This window comes from Folsomia candida, unplaced genomic scaffold, assembly GCF_002217175.1.
Source record: "Folsomia candida strain VU population unplaced genomic scaffold, ASM221717v1 Fcan01_Sc006, whole genome shotgun sequence".
NCBI classification, from domain to species: domain Eukaryota; kingdom Metazoa; phylum Arthropoda; class Collembola; order Entomobryomorpha; family Isotomidae; genus Folsomia; species Folsomia candida.
Window position 1 is genome coordinate 3,410,425 of NW_019091198.1, and position 18,611 is coordinate 3,429,035.

General features: G+C 37.8%; 2 protein-coding genes and 1 long non-coding RNA gene across 5 annotated transcripts in view; 1 reads left to right on the forward strand and 2 right to left on the reverse strand.

Annotated features, from left to right (window-relative positions):
• The window catches only part of LOC118436088 (potassium channel subfamily K member 18-like), a 33,646-nt gene extending 31,297 nt beyond the window's left edge, over window positions 1–2,349 (reverse strand). Inside the window, exon 1 of the mRNA XM_035853248.1 lies at window positions 985–2,349. Coding sequence (XP_035709141.1) covers window positions 985–1,318 — 334 coding nt within the window. The 5' untranslated portion in view covers window positions 1,319–2,349. The remainder of the gene's footprint in view (window positions 1–984) is intronic.
• A 716-nt stretch (window positions 2,350–3,065) lies between these two features.
• LOC118436090 lies at window positions 3,066–3,886 on the forward strand. Its single transcript, XR_004835193.1, has 3 exons — window positions 3,066–3,216; window positions 3,299–3,391; window positions 3,465–3,886. It is a non-coding gene; the product is annotated as an uncharacterized LOC118436090 (long non-coding RNA).
• A 2,951-nt stretch (window positions 3,887–6,837) lies between these two features.
• LOC110851400 (WD repeat and SOCS box-containing protein 1) lies at window positions 6,838–18,402 on the reverse strand. Of its 3 annotated transcripts, none has more exons than XM_022099165.2 (11): window positions 17,723–18,402; window positions 9,388–9,486; window positions 9,230–9,320; window positions 8,738–8,999; window positions 8,564–8,659; window positions 8,331–8,453; window positions 7,971–8,257; window positions 7,787–7,900; window positions 7,671–7,705; window positions 7,559–7,582; window positions 6,838–7,493 (listed from the first exon to the last, which is right to left on the reverse strand). In XM_022099165.2, the coding sequence occupies exons 1-11, from the start codon at window positions 17,757–17,759 to the stop codon at window positions 7,387–7,389; spliced, it is 1,275 nt and encodes a 424-aa protein (XP_021954857.1). In that variant the 5' UTR covers window positions 17,760–18,402; the 3' UTR covers window positions 6,838–7,386. The 3 variants fall into 3 exon arrangements, with proteins under 3 accessions (XP_021954857.1, XP_035708861.1, XP_021954856.1); XM_035852968.1 differs by lacking the exon at window positions 17,723–18,402 and adding an exon at window positions 12,010–12,103; XM_022099164.2 differs by lacking the exon at window positions 17,723–18,402 and adding an exon at window positions 12,870–13,486 and having other exon boundaries at window positions 6,857–7,493.
• Between the last annotated feature and the right edge of the window lie 209 nt (window positions 18,403–18,611).

Consider the following 18,611-nt stretch of genomic DNA (forward strand, 5'->3'; position numbering starts at 1 on the left):
GATTTTTGGGAGAGGTTTATTTTTAAGCAATGGTTAAAAAAGGAGAATAATCTGTGTTATCTTACGAAATACTTGAAAAAGTTGCGAAATAGTTACGAAATAGTTGAATGTCGTAACAGAATTATCAGATTTTTTATAATGTGATGATGATCATACATCCGCCTCCACAACATAATTTCTAGGGGGAAAAAGTAGCAGGATCGCATCCTTCCTACTCGGCTTAGAGTGACAGTATTCGCACAATAAATATGTATGTTTTTGGTTCTGGAGGACAGATCGGATGTTGCACTTCCTTCTAAAAGCCTCGTTTTAGGTAGGAAATTGTGAATTTTTGATGAATGTGTGCGGTGTTGATATGCTAGGTACAACGTCGTGACAAGTTTTCTTTGACTCGTGCAACTTGTTTCTTTTGATCCAGTTTAACATTACACTTTGGAAATTACTTTTTTACCAGTTTCTGCAAACTTTCTTTTGGAAAAGCCCACCATCATTGGTAAAATGAATCCACGAAGATGTGGATGTGTATTTATGTACGAACGTATGTGTACATGTGTACTTATGTATATGCATATCGTGGTTCTTCTCAATTTCTCTTTCCACACTTCTAAAAAGTAAGAAGTAGTGATGCATTACGTACAAAGTGCAAAGTTTTAGTATTTTAGTATGAAGGGAAATAAACTGTTTCGGGTTTCATGAAAATTGAAAAACAGTGAACTCACTCTGACCACAGAACACTCTTGAAGAGAACGAGCTTTTTGGTGGATGGCGGTGTGCTCGTGGTTTTGTTAACGAATGAACCCCACTTCTGTGAATTTAGCCCACTACTTATCATCATACATATGTAGTTCTACAGATTCTTAAGAATTATGAAGAAATTTCTTTGACACGGTTTATTTATTAACTCAATACTTTGTCAACCTGTGATTGAACTACTGAAGTCATGTAACAAAACATTAATAGAAACATTAATATGCCACTGCTTACCAGTAATGTTCCACAGCTCGCTCACATAGTGAAGTCTCAGTTTTTTAAAGTTTGCAGTCCTATTCCCAATAAGTTTCATTTCATAGGTTTTTTCTAGTTTTTCAAACATGAGTGCACCAGCTATAGTGTAGCCCACGATGAGGATGCAAAGTCCGATGTGGGAGAACAAATGGGCGAAAAAGGTTCGTAGGCAACTCTTCACCTTGGCCGGGCTGCACTTGTTGGCATTTTCATGCTGCTGCTTTTTGGTGGCGAGGACGCTTCCGTTGTTTGGACCATGGCTGGAACTTGGCCCCTGTGGCCCCTGTTGGTTATGACTCTGACCTCCACCCATCCCTCCACCTCAACTTCTTTCCTTTATTATCTATTCAATTGATTCCTACTCACAAGTTTCCCTCCCAGAATAGAAGAAAAAGCAAGTCTGTAGGAAAACAAATGTAAAAAACGCAATAAAACTGCAGCCTCTTCGCACCCTTTCTATTTTTGGTGTTATTGTTCTGTTGAAACTTTGGGGCTGGACTTGCTCTCCCCAGAAGAAAGTGGTACTTGTGCCCTAGTACATAGATGATGGGGCACCAGTAGAATATGACACTGCGAGTGATTGATGTTGATGTTGTAATGGCCGTGCGAGAATGAAAAGTCCAATTGGTGTAGTCAACCACGAAATAATAGTGGAAACAGTTGTTGCCCTCCCTTTTAGCAGTGTAACGGAAATAATTGTTGGGCGTATAATTCCATGCTTCGAGTTGGCCGTATATTATGCAGGCCAAACTGTAAGAGAAATCTGCGGGCTGCTTGGGAATGTGAAAGCAAAGGGTGCAGATGAGAAAACCCCAGAGTACAAATTCCACACTAGTCGTCGTGCCATATAATGGCAAGGTTGTTGCTTTTCTTCGGCTGGTGTGTAAACTGGATGTGGTAATTACCACCAACTGAACAAATACCTCCGGACAAATTCTGAATATTGGGAGATTTAGGGTTATGTCTTGCCCCACCAAAAATGCAATTTGAGGACTCAAATCCTTCTATGGGACTGGAAACATTGTTTTTCTCGTTCTGTTTTTAAATCTTCTTTTTCTGAACTACTTTCACTTTCACTCCACTTCCGATATTCCGATTGTCTGTTTCGTCACCCTCCGATTCTATTATTGTTATTGACGAGACCAAGCTTTCCATGGTTTGCAGATGCAAAAAATAACGCTCAGAAATGAGTAAGGTTTTTGCAATTTCTAGGTGCGAATTGAGACTGGAGCAGAGCGTACTTTCTCCGCACGAAAGAGAGCGAGAGAAAGGAAGGGAAGAAATGAGCAGGCAACAAGAACAAGATTGGAACCGATTTGGTTGAAGTTTCGGTGGAAACTAGTGCTCCCGGAACGAGATCCGTTGCACTTATCTTTTCCACACATTCGGAGCAGCGTATGAAACGGCAAGCAACCAACAACCGGTTGTTGGAGTTTGGAGAAAGTGGAGTAAGAACATCTCATCGCGTCCCTTCCGTCTTTTCCATCCCGTTCCTATTGCAATAGGAACGGGAATTTTGCTGAATCCGGGAATGACGCTGGAAATGGAATTCCTGCAACATGTATTTAATTTTTCTAAAACATATGAATGCTTCAGAACCATTTATGAATCAAATGAATGTAGATACATATATGCAGATTGGAGACATGCATCGCCCATACATAGGTATTTAACTGCCTAATTATGGCTAGTATTTATCAATACTTCTTATCTTTAGAGATTAGCTTTTTCTCAACAAACGAAGGAACGCAGCGTGCCTATGAAAACGTCGTGATGTTCACCTGGACTGGACACACTTCTGCTTTGAAGTTTCAATCTCTCTCTCTCTGTCAACAATCAAATTGGAAGAATAATCGCTTGAATTTTAAAGTAAGAAATTCTCCAAAAGCTGACACCGTCAACCGTATAAAATATCTATCAATGCGTGTTGAATGAAAAATAAGCCATTGATAGAGCGAGCAAATACTTTATGTTAGTGATTGGTCACGTCACCCAGGGTATGGTGACGGCGGGCGGGCGAGCGCCAAGCGCCTCAACTCACTCACTCTCCATGTCTCATCCTACGAGAAAAAAACCGTGGACCGTAAATTTGTTGAGTTCTCTCTCCTACCTTAGGTGCTTATCGTGATATTTTGGCTTAGAATTTAATTTGAAAATTCTTCCAGGCGCGCCTCAGGAAAAACGTAAAACCCGTTTCTGCTTACTTTTTAGGTATGAACAACTTATAATTAGTCTAATCGAAATCGGAGAAAGCCACTTCATGCGTTGCAAGTAGTTTTCATTTATTTCACAGATCAGAATGGATCGTGTATGGGCCCTGAAGGCGCAGCATTTGAAGGAGTCAAAGTGGAAGAGGCCTAAAACATCAGACCAAATACAACCAAAGGTAACAATGTCTTCATTTCGCTCAATCATCCTAAGAATTGGGCAAATTTTTAATCGTTCTTATTTTTCACTAGTGTTGGGATGACATGCCCTGGGAAGAAATAAGGCGTTCAAATCGGAGAAAATATATCGAGAACCTCAACAAGAAGTTGCTTAAATTATGGCAAAGACGATCCTATAGCGAAGGCTTCACCTACCTGTGATTAGATTTTAAAATTGTATACTCTTTTAGAGTTGGTTTTATAGCCGAGTTTTAGATAACACTATTTGTCCCGTTTTAATTCCTGGTGGTTTTATATAATTTAAAATATGTGGTATGTCATTGTTATATTATCAACAAATTGAAAAGACAATTTGGCTCGATCACATGTTGAGTAAATGTTTTTATATTCGGACCGTAGATGTTCCCAACGTTATAGAATTTTCATTAAAGAACCTTTAATCACTTGGATGTATCAAATAGGTAAAAGTCTGCCTAAATTGGTATTATTATACTATCGAGAAATATAATACGCTTGGAATAATGCAATTGTGATCTTGAAAGTATCATTTATCATTCAGTAGTATTACTGGTCTTCGCATGTAGATTATGGGTAACATAATTAGGCAACTACCTGAAAAATGCATCAGCGCATCTTTCTCTCCATTGTTTGACAGTCAAAAATTACACCTAGGTGAAACTCGCGCACAATTCTCAGGAGATATAATACATTACATTCGATGGATATAGAGAGCAGAAATTTCTTTATGAAATATGATTTCTCTTCAGAAAGTGGAAGAGTCAGGCGAACCGATTTGTTTGTAACAGGTGACCATTTATATTTCCGGTGTGGCTAAAAAGCACCCAGCAAAACTTTTCAACTCAATTCTATCCGTTGATGGAAAATAAGCCTTCCCTTCCCCTTGGGATGCATACTATCCCGATTTTAATTTTTTTTCCGAACGGGCAGCGAAAAATGCAAAGATTTCATAAAAAATTTATTTTAATGCTAACTCTACGTACATATATGTTGGAAACTTCGGAAAAATAAATCTGAAAATATTGAGGTGAGCAATTTAAGTGTCCACCTCACCACCAGCTCACCTTATTTAGTGTGCTCAGAGACAAACCGGAAACGATTCTTCTGTAAAATGTCGTGACATGCCCAATATGACTTTTTCCAGACAAAGTTCGTTTAATAACCTCAAATGCATCCACATCCACCATGAAATCTTGAAGGAGAGAGTACATAAAATTTGAAGACGATCAGAATGTAAAGGGACAACGCTTGAGTTCTGATGGAAGGAAGCCCTCCAAGAAAAATTAGCTTTGGAGTCTGGGACATGTCCAATCAAAAGGAAACGTTCTCATGAACGTGCACAAGGATTTCTAAAGTAAAAGTCTAGAGAGATTTCCAAACCGACTTCTCCTCAGAATGGAATACTGCAAAGATTTTGTTGTGTACAAATAAAAATACGATTGCAATTGGCCGTACTAAAAACATGGTGGATTCGAGAGTTTCACATTTTGGTTCGTACATCCTAATACAGGTTTCACACCTTATTTACTCTGTGTCCATAAAAACATCTCCATGACCGGGAGAGTGGTTTAAAACGTTTCATGGAGAGAACAAATATGTAGCGGGGGCGGAAGACGACTTTTTCAAATAGTGGATTAAAGAGAAGAAAGGAAGAGAACACCATGATCCCATCATTTTCTGTTGGTTTCATATCTTGTCAACTACACAGGAACATTTTTGTACTGACCAAAAAACACAATTTGGATTTCCTCCAAATTACATATGTATTACTTGTATGAGGTATACACCTCTAAACTTTAGAAGTGTATACCTTTAGAGTCTAAAGGTAATCCATATTTTATTTTTCTGCGCGTAACTTCCTGATTGAAAATCACGATGATGATGTAAGTTATCATCAGTAGTTTTTGCGTAGTCAACATTATTCCACTAAATGCATCTGGAAGTATGAATATTTTATTCTTCTGTGATAGTTTATTATCTAGTGCAGTCATCCAAATTCTCTCGTAACAAGCCACCTCAACCCTACTGGGTAAGATAAGCTTATGCATTCCCAAAAATTACCTCCGACAAAGTCTGTGGTCATCCCATGGACACTGGCGCAGAGATAGCATTTGATGAAGCGACAAGGGATCTGGAATAAAATGAGTGAAATCTGAGTTTTATATGGTGGAAGTGAATAAAGAGTACTTTGTTTTATAGCTTTTACGTGCTTGGACGCCAAAGTCCTCAATTTTCGTAAACCCCAATCACTTTCGACTCACTCGTGAAGACTGAAGGGATTGCAGGTTGCAGGCCCACAATATAATAAACTTCAATGTTTAATACCTTTGTTTTCTCTGTACATACATTGACCGTTATTTTTAGAGATGCACATATCCACACAGTGCACACACGTTTATTGATCACTGAAAGTATTCCGAAAGGACATTTATAAATGTCTGCAGAAATGATATCATTCGAGTTGAAACTTAGGAGGAGAGTACGCCAACCTGATAATGACAGATCTTGATGTCCTTTGGATATATGGTAGTACCCCCTCTGAAAGTAAAAAGTGTGAAGCGGTTTGATGCCATGGCCAAATTTACGTCCGTCACACCCCTTTGAAGGCGCGCCCGATGCCAAACTAGCTGCACTAAAAAATTCGCCAAAAATCCAATTTTGTTCGGATTTTCATAATAATTATATATTTGTGATCCCAGATAGTCCCTTTATCATATTCAGTTGCAAAATTAACTTTTCAGAAATTTTCAATATTTTCGAATATATCCTGAAAAGGGCATGGCTTGAAAAAATTCAAAATTCCAAAATAGTTCAGATTGATATTTGATATGACAAAGCAACTATTTGGGATCATAAATATGTAACTATTATGAAAATCCGAAGAAAATTGGATTTTTGGCGAATTTTTTAGTGCAGCTAGTTTGGCATCGGGCGCGCCTTCAAAGGGGTGTGACGGGCGTAAATTGGGCCATGGCATCAAACCGCTTCACACTTTTTACTTTCAGAGGGGGTACTACCATATATCCAAAGGACATCAATATCTGTCATTATCAGGTTGGCGTACTCTCCTCCTTAGCCTGGCAGGGGATGATACGGTGTGGTGTGCGTAATGAGTCACCCGAGTGCTGCCTCACTTTTCACAGTCAACTTTCTCCTTGGGGCAAAACACTTGAAGATAAAAAAGATGTTGGTCTACATTCATGAGAGAAATGGCATTTACAATATGACGTACATTTGCGAAGATATAAAATAGCGTGCTACTTTTGTACTTATGTATGAGCATATTTGGTTATGGAACTATGTGCTACGATCAAATCGACAATTTTTCGATGTCAAATACTAACCTAGCCCAACATTTTGTTGTCATAAAGTAATTACTTTCACTGCATCCAGATTTACTCAAAAAATAAACAACGCATGAAATATCTTTTATAGATAACAACAAGTTCATTGTGACTCTTATTTCTTTATTTTATTATTATTTGCCTACATCATAAGTACATTACTTACTTAAAATATTATACAATCACCGTAATTAAAAAGTTGCCGATAGTTGATAAAATAGGGGCAGGTCTTGGTATGTATGCGTATTACAGGTCAAAAATTGCTAAGAGTTTTGACAAATTCGAGAAAAATACTAGAACAGTAATAAGTCGCATATTGTTGTAAGATTATTGTAAAAGCAGAAACATTAAACTGCATTTTATCCTATCGTATGTTATGTACAGCAGGTATAGTATTTACTTTTTGACACTTGTATTGCTGAGAATGATAGAAAAGCAGAGCATTGATTGAATTGTACAAGGGTAACGTATGTCTAAATCTGTAAAAATCAATCTTATTGCAGTGATTGATATTCACAAAGTCTGTAACGTGAATACAGATAAGTCTAGAAACTATGCGGAGGCTTGAAATGCGCTTATGACTCAGAAACTATTCTTATTATTATTAAGTTGGCTTCCTTGTCTTTTCGTTTTCAAACCCACACCTTGTACTTAAGATAGGACTTTAAGGAATTTGGAATCTCCAGTTCATCCACGTGCTGCGTCAAAACGACCTTCCTTACGGCCATTCGAGCTAAGTCTGGAATAAAATAAATTGTCAAATTGTTTTTTTAAATTGCAATAAATTAAATCTGTTGTACTCACGAGTTAGTCTTGGAATCTCTACAGCTGCAATTAAATAAGAAGTATGTATAACAATGAGATCATGAAAAAACTAGTCAGATGAATGAAGAAATAATTATTGTTTCAAACTTACGAGCTGAGTAGAATGTTACTTTGAATTTGTCCGTTCTAAATACAAGAGTGGGAAAGATTTTCAGTTGAGAAAATTCTGAATTTCTTAAATATGGAAATATTCCAAATTAATCTTACCCAACAGCCACACAACGGCCGGATGGTGAATAAATACATGACAGAGGATCCTCATCTTCTCCAGCGATTCCTTCAGGGTCCACATCCCCCATGAGGTTCCAAAATCGAATCAAGCTAAGTAAGAGGAATTCTAAATTAAGAAATATATTAAATATCATTAATACAAAAATGGTGCAAAACTTACTGATCATCTGACACTGTGACCACGTTCATTCCATTTTTCGAATACGACACTCCACGAACCCAAGCACTATTTGCTCCGGACGCATAAATAAGAGATGGTGGAGGGTGGACATGGTACAACGTGTACAAGATGACTCCCAAGTACGGATCCCACAGAATGACTTGAGTGTCCCATGACGCTGTCGCTAACACGGCCCCATCCGGACTGAAGGAGCAACTAACAACGTTGTGAGAATGTCCCTCCAGAGTCCGGATCAGCTTGTAGTTGTCCATTCCCCACACGAATACCTGATAAGAACACATTAAAATAAGACAAGGGCTTGGCTTGGTATATGTAGACTCAACTTGGAGATAAGCTTACAGTCTTTTCGTTTCCAGTCGATGCCAACAATTTTGAGTTTGGTGACCAAGTGCACCACAATGCTTCCTCCTTGTGAGCAATGAATGTTTTGAACATGTTTCCATCTTCATGAAGATCCCACCCCTGCACGCATAAACAACAATGGGTCATTAATAATAAGAATAAATAATAATAATCTGGTAATATTTGTATATTTCATTAAGAAATAAGAATATATAGGTAAGTTGAATCACCTTCAATGTTTTGTCCAAAGATGCCGAAATCAAGCGAAGGGATCCATCGGGAGCAAACGCCAAGTCTCGAATTGCAGCCCGATGGCTAATCAATTCCTGTTGCAGTTCAAAAAATGTAATTTATATTTTAAAAGACACGGATAATTGAAGACAAAATCCAAAATCTAGCCTAACCGTAAGAAAAGCTCCCGTCTCCAAGTTCCAAATACGGATTCGACCGTTGGTGTGCCCCGTGGCGACAACGTTGACGTTCGCAAAATCATATCTGGTCCAAGAGGTCCGGGTGGGTTGTTTTACAGTTTTGTTGGAAATTCCGAAATTCACGCAGAGAAAAGGGTATTGACACGTGAGAGTAATGGTTTCTCGGAGGCGTGGTCCTCCAACAATTCCTCCATCCACTCGACTCTCCTTTAAAGTTGATGGCAACTGAGAAGCACTGAAACAATTGATATACGACATTCAATAAAAATTCTTTTACAAGCCGTCGTTGTTCCACTTTCTGCATTCCAAAATGAGAAAGAAAAAATATAACGAACTAAAAATATTCTATAAAAAAATCCAAATATGAAACACAGCTGCAAAAGATGTAATAATACTTATTCACGACAGATTCGTTACTTTCGCCAAGAATCTAAAGATAGAACCTGAATGAAGACAATGACTTACATGCAATTACGTTCTCGGTCCCAGGGTACAAGTAGCAGCTTTCTTGGGGCAGAAATCCAGGCGAAATAAGATTCATCCGGGGCGAAAACCACTGCATGAAACAAAATGCAACTGTAATGTCAATAATTTTTACATATTCCTAAAAACGATGTACCTACCATGCCAACATTGACCTCGAGTCACTTTGAAGTCCACTTGCTCCTTCCAGACATCGTCCGCAGGATTCTGTCGAAGTTCCCCAATTTTTTGTGCTGCACCTGCATTGATAAAAAAGTGTTTCATTAAAGCAGTCATTAGTGTCATGGGTCATCATACTTTGATAAGACTACGATTACATATTCATGAATATATCACATTACATTGGTTTATCAGGGGGCAATAAGTTTGACCCCCATTTGATATCTTAATATTGTGTTTGTATTTATTTACTACAAACTCCAGATAATAAGTACTTAATTTTTAATCCTGGTCGTGCTACAAGACTTCGCGAGGCGCCAGTAGTTCATCCCCCTTACTCAATATCATGGTCACCGTGCAGAAATATAAAGTCATAAACTTTTGCATACCAAATTTACGACGCTCAAACAACACCTTTTATGACCATGACTTCCACCCAACCTTCGTGCTGATTTTGACTCGCCTTGACTTTGGCTTTGTATGTATTACAATAATACCAATTGCGTTCTTACGCAATGCGGCAGTTACATATATGCAGCCAGCCTTTTCTGCGACGTAGAAGGTTAAGTTTACCGAGTACGAGTTTTTGCTAAACTACATTATTTTTATTACCCCTGCCCCCACTTCCAGCCAATCATACAAAGTTTGCAATTTTATTACCCGGCTTTATTGTGAACATGTCAATCGTAACTTATCAGCCAGTTCATTAGAACCAGCGGGATGTGGAATTCTGGATTGAATTGAATTCTCTAAAGAGTTTACATATTTACATAATACGTGTTTAGCATCAACATGCATGAGTATCACTAACCATCCACATTGTAAAATTCCACTAGTGACATAAATACAATTTTCGAGTTGTTCGATGAAACATAGTTTTTACTTTGGATGAGAGAGAGAGAGAGATTATGATAATCTTGTCAGCACGATATGACGGCTGAGCCTCATAAACTGTATTATTTATCTATGGACGAAAAATAATTCCTGAGCTGAACATGACGAGTCGTCGCCGTCGTCGAATAGTCCAGCATTTAATCTGTTCATATGCCAGGATAAACCCAAACCTTGCACTTCGTATTTACTCGGTTTATCTATGTATCTCTACTCTAATGTTTATTTACATTTAATACTTTGTAACAAAAGTACTCGAATTAAACATGAAAATTGGCACACTCACAACTTAATTTGCAGCCAGGCACATTTTTGTCGGCCGGGTGTCAAACAAATTATTACTTTTGTGTGGGACTCGCATGCATCCATGTAAAATCTTGAACTAATGAAAGAAAAGAAACAATGAGATGGAACATTGGAGTTTTATCACACCACGCGAATGTATTTATGTACATACGACGAACGAGGAGACCAAATTCATGCCAAGGTGTTGGGACAAAGTCGATTTAATCATTTGCCAACAAAAATCGTGACTGGTTCAACAAACAAAATATTGAGACACGAAAATCTATTTAAATTAACAGCCAAAAATCCTATTCTGGAAACAAATGTATCCAATTATCAATTCATGATAATGCATATTATGCTACTGAACATCGTATATTATTTCTTTAATGATTTAAAATTTGCTAAAAAAAGTCATGTAAAACCACTCGAGTTGTTAATTAGTTGGGAAAACTTGAGTGCAAAAGTGCCTCACCACACAGGTCGTAAATCGAATCTTTCACTGTACGCTAAAAGAATCAACCTTGACTGGACAGGATAACAAAGGTGGCGTGTTTCTCCAGCAACATTATCAAATTAGAAATTTCAACCAGCAGTTGTGTGAAGTATTTTTATTGCAGAATACTATAAAATGTATGTGCCTATAAAATATCTACCAGGAACATCTAGCCTAGCGATTTTATGAGCACTTCAGTTATTTTGCAATATTTTGATTGTCCATTTATTTCCAGCACTTAACGGGGCGTAATAGTTTGCTCTGGCCGCTCTATCAGCCAATACAGTCTCTCGCTCAATATTTCTCCCGTATGTTACCCCATGCATTATTTTTTGCACAGGTTTTTGATCTTGTAATTCGAAAACCGAGATTAAATGTACACTCAAAAATGTGAAGTATGTTGGATTATAACTAGCAGTTGTTGCACAACAAGGGAGCATGCCCTTTAAGGAATTGATATGCTACTTGTATTTATATTAATCATCGAATCTCGAGGAAAGCAAAATTTAGACGAAACTTGACATTCGTCGATTAATATAAATACAAGTAGCATATCAATTCCTTAAAGGGCATGCTCCCTTGTTGTGCAACAACTGCTAGTTATAATCCAACATACTTCACATTTTTGAGTGTACATTTAATCTCGGTTTTCGAACTACAAGATAAACACTTTGCAATTTTTCCTGATTCGTCTCAACTCGTCATAGAGTATGTGTGGCGGGAAGCCACCACCACACATACTCTTCCCATTGGAACCCACTAAAAACATAAACAACTCAAGATGATATTTGCAGTTTTTTGCAAAAAATTCAAAATTCCCACCAAAACTCGTGAACTTTTTACCCCACCGAGTTCATCAGTTTCGCCACTATGTGATTTATGAGGATTAGAATAACATAAAATATTGTCAACTCTTAATATGGCGACTTACTTATTTTACTACAATGCGATGTTACATAAGTAAGTTGGATGGATGCGTATCTCAGAATAAAACAAAGTTGTTCACTCATAACTTTTTTGCAATTGTACCAATTTTATTACCCTTCCGTTTTTTCCAGAAACCAAAAACCGGTTCTCAAGTTCTAAACACACTAATTCAATGTACCATATGACCTACGCTAATATGCATGCTCAACATTATGCGTCCGACGGATATACATGATGCTTATCTCTCTCATTAGTGATGCCAAAGATTACAAATTATGCCCTAGACGAAAAAAGATTGTAAACATCGAGTGGGTTGCTGCTGGTTTCATAATCTGCTTTACATACTTCACAGATTCTACTCGGTTAGGCTGGAAATTTACATTTCGAGATCCTTCCTTTTACTTCATTAATACTTGGACTTATTTACTACCACCACCAGAGAGGAGCCAGACTCGGACAACATTTTTGCAACGACGGTAATGAATTAGTTGGGATAGGTTATAGTTGGTGAATGGATAATGAGCCATGTTTATATACGCAGCATACACGCCACGTACATATTATGCAAATGAACGAGTTAAATTATTTGAGATAAATACGAACACAGTCAAGTTTCACAAAAATGTTTTGACAAATTGTCAACATGAAAAGGGCTGAAAAATCCCATCCATCCATCAATGCAAAAAGTGAGTACAGATCCTCACAGTAATCCTTCTGATTATCGCCTCAAATACCTAAGTTCCAATTTATATCACTGTACTGATGATGATATCAAATATATTTAAATGCTTTTGACTGAAAAGAATAACACGTTTAACCTTCAACTATTTTGCAATGTTTTGGTTTAATAAGGCAAAAAAATACCGGAGAGGATGTCAAACTCTGATGGATTCCAGAGTCGGAATGTAGCTTCCTTTTCCTTTCCGTCCTCCGGAAGCATTGGATTATCCACAGATTTTCAGTGCAGGACGTTATAAAATAATAACTCTACTGTTCGACCCCCTTATTTTTATATTACTCGTCTTCTGTGCAGTAAATGCGTACAGTTTTACGTTAAACTTTAAAGAGAACAAAAGTAGATAATGAGCTAGCAGAGTTGACACTGTCCCAGAAAATTGGAAGATCGTGTTCTTATCCTCCTCAGTATGTAAATATTTAAGAGAGTGCACTGTATTATCACTTTTTACATTGTAGTCAGCAACCTTTTTGATCTGCCCAGAACTGGACCGTTAAGCAAACTGTTGAAAAAATCTTGCAACTCGAGTCAAAATATATAATTAGTTTTCGCTCTAATTTACGTAATGTAAGAATTGCATGATCACAAGCGTCCCGACAGAACAACCAACCGACCGACCGTGTCTGGCCCAATGGATGCACTATATGAAACTCATTATTATTATTATGCGGAGGAAGTTTTAATTACGATGCTGGTTTAGTGGTTTTGTATATTATTAGACACAAAAGGAGTTTAGTAGTCAAACTAAAGGTCGGCTGCTGATGAGTTCCCTGAGTCCGGAATTATGCACTAAAGTTGAATAAGGAACCAGAAAACCTGTTATGTCCCTCAGCCACGGTATGATTCGGTTTCGGTTAGCATGCAACTGACAACTTAGGCAAGTTCATGTTCAGGAAGGAGAAGAAGGTCTGTCTGTCTGGCTGGAGTTGCTTCCATCTCTTCTTCTTTGTCTCCTGTTAAAGCGGTCAAGGTTTCGTTTCATACGACTACTTTCATGCTACAAATCTACCCACCAACTAATTTGTCAAGCAGTATGGTCTTATTACAACAGGTACAAAGTCCAGGGAACCCTTACAAGAAAATATTTATATACCGGAACCACTCTGGGAAAAAATTCCTACATAAACCGGTATCCAATATTTGCATACATTATTTCCTCATGCACTTGTTTTCTAAATTCTTCTGGTGCGTGCGAAAAGACAGAGCACATTACGTAAGTAATTGGAGTCTGGCCAAAACTGGGTTTACTAAATGCACTTGGAATTCCGTAGTAAATGCCAAAATTAAACAGAACAAGTGTGAATTTGTGCAGTTGTGTGTGCCGGCGGATTGCACCGCATGCGCTATTGGATTTAATTGAATTGTCGACCTCGATCTCTGTCTCATTTAATTTCAAATCGGTGGTGGTCTGGTTACGAGTGAAATGGAGACAAAATACACACGAGCAAACAACTGCGGAAATATGTAAACCCAGAAAGAATCTCTATCCGCCTCCTTATCACTGAACGATAATGACATTGACCAGACAACATGAGAAAAATGTCAATGTTTATGTGGTTCTTTTCCCTGATAATTTTCTCTATTTTAGAATTTGCTAATTGTTACGGCCCAAAATTAAGGAAATGTACTTTTTGGAATAATTAAATAAATTTGAATAATTTTTTATCACAAGACATTCTGACGTTGAACCATTTGCCACTTTTTCATGTCTGCATTCATTTAAAGTAACGATAAACAACATGTGACAAGCCCACTTTATACGTACGTACTTCTTATTCGAGTTGAAATTTGAAACACGATTCAGTTCTAAATTCTAGCCATGAACTCGTATAATAACTGCAAAATTACATAATTTGTTGTGTAACTGACTCGCATAATTATCAGTAAGTACTGACCACATCCAGTATCCGATGACGCTACTTTTTCAACGTTCGGGTTTTCCATGAAATAAGTTTGCCAAGCATTAATAAGTTCAGTTTTTAAGAACGAATATAGATGGATGGACTCATAAAGTGGAACCAGAAAGTATAAAGCTGCAGGATGCTCCTCGTCGTCGACTGACCTTCAACCGGTAGTAAAATTTTTTACGTTGGAGAATATATAACAATACAAACAAAAGTAGAGTGAAATAGTTCCAAGGTCCTCAATATTCGTAACAAGGGTAAAAACTAAGGTTTTGAGTCGGGATTCGAACTTTAATTCATTAATTTATTCTTTAAAACTTGTAGATATATGTATGAAATACTTAATTCTCAAGAATTAAAAAAACCTTATATTTAAATAGTAGCAGGGCTTTCCGGCAGTTTAACTATTTATTTGTGAATAATTATTTCTTTATGTATCATAAACCGATTACATGCTTTCCGAGCCCTCATTCAAAACCAGTTTGGAAACATTTATGTATTTACGAGCATAAAATCTTATGTTCCATCACGGGGTTATATTTTTATGCGTATTGACAACAGCTATGCACATATATACATTTATACATATTTAAATAAGTATGCGAATCTATGATGATGGTTTGTTTTAGTGCACGAGGCAGAAATTCATAATCAACTCGTCCACTTAAACCTTATAACAACCATAAACATGATATTTTACGATAGTTTTTGTGGGTGTGCGAGAAGCCATTCATATTCATATGATTATTAAAAGTCTGGTACAAAAATCTGGCTAATGATCATCCTTGAACTCGCAGAAACACTGCCAAATTATTACTGTAAGTACTATACTATCGTTTTCCTTGTGTTTACCTACTATCATCAGTCCAAGACTGTACTGAAACAACTACATAAATATATACAATGTGCACTTGCAGAATTACGTCAATCCGGCAAACACCAGATCGAATCCGGAGCCGGGTGAAGTCATTCATTTCATATGCTTTGTAAAATAAACCGAACCAACCAGAGGCAAAGTATGCCCATGTAAATTGCAACTAACAAATCATGTCACAAGATTGCAGACGATGGGTTTGTTTCAATCCACGGTTTTTTAGTCTCACATTGCATCATTTTTAGCGTTAAATGTACCTGTGACGCAAAAAACTTTCGGTTCGCGTTATGTAATTCTTCTCGGCATGACACATACCCACATGGGTAAAAATGACGTTACAAACTATGTAATACACCTGTGTATGGCAAGTAATTAGCAAGAATTGAATAAATAGCACATGAACAAGTTAAACTACACGATGAACCCAACGAACTTTTATAGTTTGGCGGAAATTGTAATATTTTCCAGAATTATGTCAGCTACATGAGTACATATACTTGTGTAGTAGGAAGTACATGTACTCTTTACCCTATCCTTTAGAGTTTATAGACCGAGAAAGCACGTGCTCGTGGGAGTGAACTGACACAAGCTCGTGACGTCATTTACCCAAGAATTTCCAGAACCGAATTATGACTTCTGTGAAGACCTACATATATGCACTATAGACCTTTGTTTGTCCTATAAGTTGGGGAGACAAACACGAAATTTATGAAAGAAAAAGTTGCATCAGGACGAAACTTCATTCATGCACAAACTGACTGACTCACAAAAAAAACAATTGCATATCTTGTTGCAAACTTTTTTATACGTGCATCTCACCTTGAACGAAATTACATAATCAATGATTTGTTGTGTGAGGCCAAGAAGTTTATTTGAATGAAGAATAAAAGATGGGATAATTTTTCAAGTCGAAATTGAAAATATTTAAAAAAAGAAATTGAAGACCAGAATTGGAGTGACAGGGAGAGGCTCTACTACTGTAGATTTGGATGGACCCTGAAATTCAGGGCCTGAACTAAACCTCCTCCAACTTTTGCATAATTTTATTTAATTGTGATAAGTTTGAATTGAATTTCGACCGCTTTCTAACATAATTTTGGCTGCAGAAATTCCATCACCAAGAAATATAATGCTCACAATATGTGTAAAAGACCAACATGCTCGTCTGGTGTATAAATACGTACAACCTTTGAGCTTAGGGATCCACATATAAGTAGCAAAACTCCAAGAACGACTTTCTCCTCTCAGACCCCGAACTGTGCATCGATCCTTCCTGCTCCCACACCCGCAACGCTTCTCTCTACCGACCGACGTTAGACGGTGACGGCCCAAGATTGGAGAACGCTTATATTTAGGTACTCTCCCACCCGTCTATGCATGCATATAGTTGGGAACAATCATTGCTGATATGGAACAAGGTTGTGCATGGCTAAATTAACGGCATGAACTATATACTTATCCGTGATGACGTCGAAATTGCAGTTGTTGGCAAAGAGAAATCCCAGACAAGACTTTGAAACCGAAAATTATACAACAGTTTATGCAAAACCTCGCCATTCAAACGGAGATAGTTAGCGAACAACCGAGCCTATTGATGCCACGCTACTGATATAACGGATGGGTAGCTAAGTATGTATCTATTCATTATTACTCTCCCAAGTATTCACGACTTTCTCGGCCAGGATGAGAGAAAGAGTGAGTGAGTGAATGTCAATCTTATTAAATGCTAGTGGAAACTGTTAGCTTAGCGAAGCAATGCGACCTTCGTCCAAGCAGAATGAATGAATACCCGACTCGGTTTACTTTCAGGAATTGATTGAATGTCAAGTGTAATCAATTCGTTCTGGATGTTCGTTGGTAATTACAATATATGTGGCTTGCGTGAGACGTATGCATTAATAGGCATGCCAGACAATCGACATAATATACATCAACCTAACAGTAACTTGCTACTATGTGTTCGGGACAATTTAATAGCTTCTCCCAGAGTTCGGCCACGACTGACTTTCCCTAACAAGAGGGGTAATTTGTCAATAGTGACATTGCTATTTGTCGTGATGAAATTGGACGATAATTGGCTACATGATGACTTCTGAACCGACATTGACATTATTGACGAGTCATTTTTCAATTCCACGAAAGCTATACTTAAATCGTTATAAATATGCATGCAATACAAGTTTTAGAAAAGTCTCACACTTACCAATTTGCTCCTTAGATTTGTGCAGGAAGCTTGCCATTAACACGACTGAAGTTTATTAATTATTCTACGAAGACTTGAAAGGTTGATTGGTTGCTTTAGTTAATCACTGGGAAAATGAGACGATCCCGTTGAACTGATTGCGAGTGAGACACTTCCAATCCCAAAAATATCCAGTTGCAAAAAGTTGTCCAGCAAAGGCTTCGTTAAGTATTAGCCGGTAGTGCGTTGTTGAAGGTGTGTGACTGTTGTTGCAAATTATTCGCTATTTATACCATCACCACTTGTCAGCAGTGTTTCAGCAATATGCCACTCCAACGCGAGCGAGTGAATTTGACTATGTATGCAGCAATGGTCCAGTCTCTTCTCTGCTGGTTAGTTGTTTTAGCACGAGTGAGAAAAGAGCACCAAGAGATTCTAACACTTTGGACGCTGTTAGTAAACTGCCTGGCTCAAAAATGGTATCAAACTTCTGAACCTATGTATTTAGATAGTGAAAACGGAGGCGTGGGTTTGGCTTGGGTAAGCGACGAAATAATGCTGCACCGATATATTGTTGTATTGTTTTGATTGTGCTACTCAGGGAGGAAGATAAGAATTCAAATGTTGATATTTATACTGGCGTTGGCAGATAATGGAACCGAGGAGAGAAGAATCGCCGACCGCCTTCAACCCGACCTAGGAACCCACTGACTGACTGACTCGGGCATCTCCCGATTTCTCCCATATCTTGCAAAGTAGTGGATGATAAGTAAGTTGCTACTCTACTACTGCCGAAATACACGAATGTAGTACTACTCTACCCGGTTGAAGACATATGTTCCACTCCAATCCCGTGCTTGCGAAAGCAATAAAACCTAAAAGTAAACGGAAACCGAGAAAATGAGTTCAG

Excerpts from the sequence above, each read along its gene's own strand:
- LOC110851400 (XM_035852968.1), bottom strand. The coding sequence starts at position 12,088 with ATGAGTGAACAACTTTGTTTTATTCTGAGATACGCATCCATCCAACTT. Across the intron at positions 7,583-7,670 it reads AGTAACATTCTACTCAGCTC|CTGTAGAGATTCCAAGACTA; the intron begins GTAAGTTTGAAA and ends ATTTAATTGCAG. Across the intron at positions 7,494-7,558 it reads AGAGATTCCAAGACTAACTC|ACTTAGCTCGAATGGCCGTA; the intron begins GTGAGTACAACA and ends ATTTTATTCCAG.